The sequence below is a fragment of the Cantharellus anzutake genome (genome assembly GCF_015039405.1).
Source record: "Cantharellus anzutake strain C23 chromosome Unknown EI90scaffold_26, whole genome shotgun sequence".
Classification (NCBI taxonomy): Eukaryota; Fungi; Basidiomycota; class Agaricomycetes; order Cantharellales; family Hydnaceae; genus Cantharellus; species Cantharellus anzutake.
In genome coordinates, this window is record NW_024066976.1 from 192,016 (window position 1) to 196,943 (window position 4,928).

Sequence of the window (4,928 nt, forward strand, 5' to 3'; positions counted from 1 at the left end):
GGAATATAGTACATGGTTCCTACGTCAATTTTATCCAATGTTCGCCTGTGGGTGCCGCGGTTTCCTACATATAGAGGCTGGAGTCCTGCCTAGGGGTTTCCATCCATGCCTGCCTTTGTTTTCAATGAAGATAACAGCTGAAGAATATTGACTGCACCTCACCTGTAATTTGCTGTGTCACACTGGTTCTACATACCACCAGCCGAGTACCGATATTGGTGTCAACACCTGCCCATCAGCACAGATATTGAGGATCAAATGAGATAACCATTGTCAATGATCAATATTTTTCCATTCTCTCTTTCTTCCACCCTGCCAGATTAAGTACCGCACATGAAGGCTTTGCTTGGTCACTTGTCCCCTTTCTTCTGCTCTCAAGCTGCAGTGGGGGGTTTTCCAACATGTTCAAGCACACTGCTCTTTGCCTACTTCTCTTCACTGTCTCTGTCCTTGCTGTCCAAGCGCTGGAGTTACACCGCCTTGCACATGAGCTTCGAGACCCTGCACACGGAGATACAAACACGAAGCAACTCATGAGGGGTTTGCCTCCTTTACCCCCGAGGAATATTGAAGCCTCACGAACTGATGGTAAGTCTGCAGCCATCTTCAGCGATTTCACTTAGCACAAAGATGTATGATGTGACTATCAATGTGGTTTGATCTTCAGCTGCTCGAGGGTCATGGACCAGCGACACAATAACCTGGAGTGGCAACATTAAAGTAACTGCCAAGGATAAGGGTAAACCTAAGACCCTCGGATACCTTGCACTGAACGGTAGTCAGCCATGGTTGGTTTCCGAGTCATCCACTTTCTTCAGTTGTGTCGCATCTGAGTTGACACCTTCTGGAATTGATCGATAGGTGTACGGTAGTTAGCGAGTTGAAGAATGCTAGTACATTCACAGCTACATTACAGCAAGAAGGTGTCACTTCAGATGTGAGCTTCAAAGATATTGTACGTTATCTTTTCCTCCTTTGTCTACCATTGAGTTTGCTTTCCAAATGCAATTCTCCAGAATGCTACAGCTTCCCAACAATATTTGGCAGGTCTGAGCAATGCGACACTGGCAGCCAATAATCTCATCGTCCTGGGGACTTCAGAGTTAAGTACGTCGATCCGGGAGCCTTCATTGTCTAACTCAATCTAACTCCCTCAATTTCCCCTTATAAATGTCAAACACAGCTTTTCCCCCTGATGTCACTTACTCTGGTGGCTCTGTTTCCGCACCTGGATCGAGCTACAAGACGGTAGTCTTTGATCACAATGCGGTAACCCACAATCTTACAGCCAAATGGATTACTGAGAGTGAGTGACTCTGGTTCCATTCAGGGATTCCTCTCTATCCACATTGCATGGTGACACTCACTTGGAACGCTCCTGCACAGTCACGCAAATGTTATTAATCATATGGGATTCACGTCACAATAAGATCTTTCTCACAGTAGATCAGACGATCCTCCTCGTTGGTGATACTATGCGGTTTGTGGTGCGTATGTCTTGTTGTGTTTGAGCCTATGTAGCTGATTTTTTACATGTGTCCTTGCAGATTCTCTCTCTGGATGACTGATGACTCACCACAGACTCCTTACTTGCTGTAAGCTGTGCAGGTTTGGCTCTTTTTGCCTATCCTGTTATCAAGACATCTATACTGTTTATAGAAAGCTTTGGCACTGATTACAAATGAGCAGTTTGTTGTTGCATTGCTTCCTATGCCTTCCTGCCAAGTCCAGATATCATATGGCTTTGGGTGACACTATGACACCAAACCCTTGAAATGCTAACAATGGTGAAAATTTTCTCAAAGTGTTTGCTTGACAATGAGTCAAATGCCATGTTTCACACTGTTGAAGGAGAGAATGAAGGAAGGACAGTTGGAGGTTCTAACGAGACCACTACCAATCTGTTCCCTGGTTCTTTAGTTGGATGGGGAGGTGTACTTAGCAAATTTGTTGTAAATTTAGTACTAATCCGAGTGTTTTGGCTAATTCCACCTTATGGGTTAGTCTAAAAATCTCTGAAAAATGACTTATGGGTGAATCAAACCCTGCGGAGCTGTTCCCTTAGTGTTATTTCTCAATTATCTAGGTGTAATCCTGTGTAGGATCGTTAAAATTGAAGTCTTAAACCTAAAATTAATCTTCTACTCAGTGAATTTTCAAAGATTTAATCTTGTCAATGGTCTTAGATTGTGCCTGAAGTGTCCCTTGGTCTTCTCTTATTTTATTCTTATTTTTATTGCTTGTTTTAACAGTAGCAATATAACTGTTTTGTTTACACTTTTGAAATCTGGAGTTGTCATATCCATCCACGGCCATCATCCTTCACTCCCTCCGGTCCCTCCAGACTACCTCCACTCCTTCTTCACTAACCTCAGAGCTCCTGTATTCCGCAATCACCTCCACTTCCCTCAATGGTCACCACACCCTCTTTTCAATATATTACCTATGCCTCCCTAAGTATGGAGCCCTGAAGGCTTCTGGACAGCTCCAACATCCGCTAGCACACTCCTGCCCCCACTGGGCAATACACTTGCTTGCCCTGCAAGTCTACCTTCAGGCCTATCCCTCCTTTCCATTTCTGGGTTATAGCCCGCCACTCTGCTAACCCCATGACCCAACTCATCAGTAATATTCAATCGGCTAATGTTTAACTCCGTTAGCTCTGCTCTGCTCGGCCCCACCATTTACAGGCCTGGCCCCCGCTGTAACCATATATATACTCAACTTGTACATAGGTTACACCTCAGCAATAAAATCGACTAGAGTTGATCCCCCTTAGTTCTCATTGCCAGTAAGTAAATTAGGGCACGGACATGTAACTTGGCACAGCGCTCCTGGCTTGAGTCGCTGAGGCCGAAGCCCTCCACCATGGAGACAATCCTTCATCTCAATCCGGTCTCTGACAGGAGTGTTAACCAGCTCTCCCTTAGAAATATATATCTACTTGATATTTCTCTCCCTAGATATTGGCTTGAACCAACTTGGATGCTCCCTAGAGACTTCACCCTTGCTATGTCTGAAATTAAGGACCAACAGGACAACTGTTACAAGGATGGGGAGAAATTCTCCCCTCTTGACCTGTTCTTATAGTTGAAAGATAGTCATAAGATCTTGTTTGTACATTAGCGGATTGTGTAATCAATGGGTGGTCCCAATTGGGTATGAGAACGGACGATTGAATCCCCATTGATCGTGGTCCATGATGGAGTGAGCTATTAAGGGTTCAATGACATGTAGTCAGAGACACCAGGGTTGATAGGCTAGCCATGGGTACTTGGCACTCCTCAGTGGAGCATACTGTGTGCACAGTCGTGACTTGTTCAACACAAGAGGTTTCCATATTGTTGCTAATGGTTACTTGGCATTCATGGTACAAACATGCCAGTAGCAGGTTATTGTTACATATATCAGGGAAGGAATGTCTAATTGGGCTTTTGGTGACTTGGCATTCCCAAAGGCTATGTACTAATTGTGGAGGGGTGTGATGACTACATCAGAAAACTTGGTAGGGAGCTCTCAGAGCTCACAGAGCTCTGTGAGCAAATTGAGTCTTTTTGCTGTGCACCCTCTACACATTGGGTGGAGAAAATTAAATGTTTGAATGATTTTGTTCTCCTAAGGATGCAGAAGTGCAAAGATAATATGTATATACATTTTTGGAAATGCATATTAAATGGCCAGCATCATTACTTTTTATTTTTAAATAATGGATGGTCTTCATATCTCCATGAAATCTGCTTAGTTATTTTGGCACCAGTAGTGCAAAGATAATATGTGTCATATCCATACAACTCCAGACCTCCACTCCTGTTTCTGGACCTCCATCTCCTCCTCCAGAACTCCACATCCTCCACCTCCACCTCCCCCTGTTGGTTGTTGAGAGCCCACTCTACCTCTGGCTCCATGTCAGGGCAATAGCCCCGAACCCCGAGTCACATGTAAATTAGATACACATAGTCACGTGGGCAAGCGGGAACCTCCGGGTAACCGCTTACACACCACCATAAAATACACTATCTTGTATCACTTACGGCCTTGTGTGCTGAGCCACCCTAAGACCTCACACTTTTTTAAGTGCATGAGGTGTGTTTTACAACACAACCCACAACTACACAATCTTAACATCTGACTCGGAAGCGCCTATGGCGCCTAAACACGCCCGCAAGGGCAAGGTCGCATCTGCAGCGACACTAAAAAGAAACGAGCGGTTTATAAAGAAACCGCAATCTCCCATCAAGGGAGATTCAAACCAAAAGCCGTCGTCAGATGACGACGAGGATCAACATGATCCGGCAATAGCAACCACCTCAGGGCTGGTCCCTGAAGGCTTTAGAAACTTATGTGGAGTAAGTGCGGGGCGAAATACCCCCAGAACTCCACAACATACCGATCTAACCCAAGCTGGGGAAGATCCATCACCTCCTCACGAGGTGATCGACTTGCGCGAAAAACGCGTAAGTGCCGAACGATCAGCCCAAAAAGCTGATTGGATAGAGTCGCAGGAAACTCCAGGGCCCCACTATCCCCTGGAGTCCCCCCTCACGTCCCCAAGTCAAGCCCCAAAGGCAGACAAAGGGAAACAAAGGGAAGAGCCCCCACGACGGCTATCCGAAAAACTACTGGACTTGTTCCAGGTTCCATCTGAATGGAGGACGGAAAGTGAAGATCAACTTCTTCTCAGGCTGAAAGCCCGAGAAGGCACAAAAATACGCCCTGAGAGCAGGATCTCCCAGAGCACGGAAGCTCCAAAAGAACTTCTGCTGTTTACACTCCCACACACCATGCCAGACAAGGCAAGGTCGCCAACTTCGGAGGAGGTCTCCGAGATAATGAAGAGGAGGCGAACGGAGTTCGCTGAGGAAGCCTTATGTAAAAGTAAGGAGAAACCAGCGAACAGACCCCTCTATGAAAGGGAAGCACCCTCCGCA

The 4,928-nt window shown here is 45.7% G+C and overlaps 1 protein-coding gene across 1 annotated transcript; it reads left to right on the forward strand.

The window, feature by feature from the left end:
- Nucleotides 1–401: 401 nt before the first annotated feature.
- Nucleotides 402–1,568, forward strand: EI90DRAFT_3124184 (uncharacterized protein; the record flags this gene model as incomplete). Its single annotated transcript, XM_039063690.1, has 7 exons — nt 402–588; nt 668–788; nt 862–955; nt 1,017–1,107; nt 1,184–1,306; nt 1,387–1,487; nt 1,548–1,568. 7 exons carry the CDS (start codon nt 402–404, stop codon nt 1,566–1,568), a joined length of 738 nt encoding a protein of 245 aa, XP_038915553.1.
- Nucleotides 1,569–4,928: the final 3,360 nt, after the last annotated feature.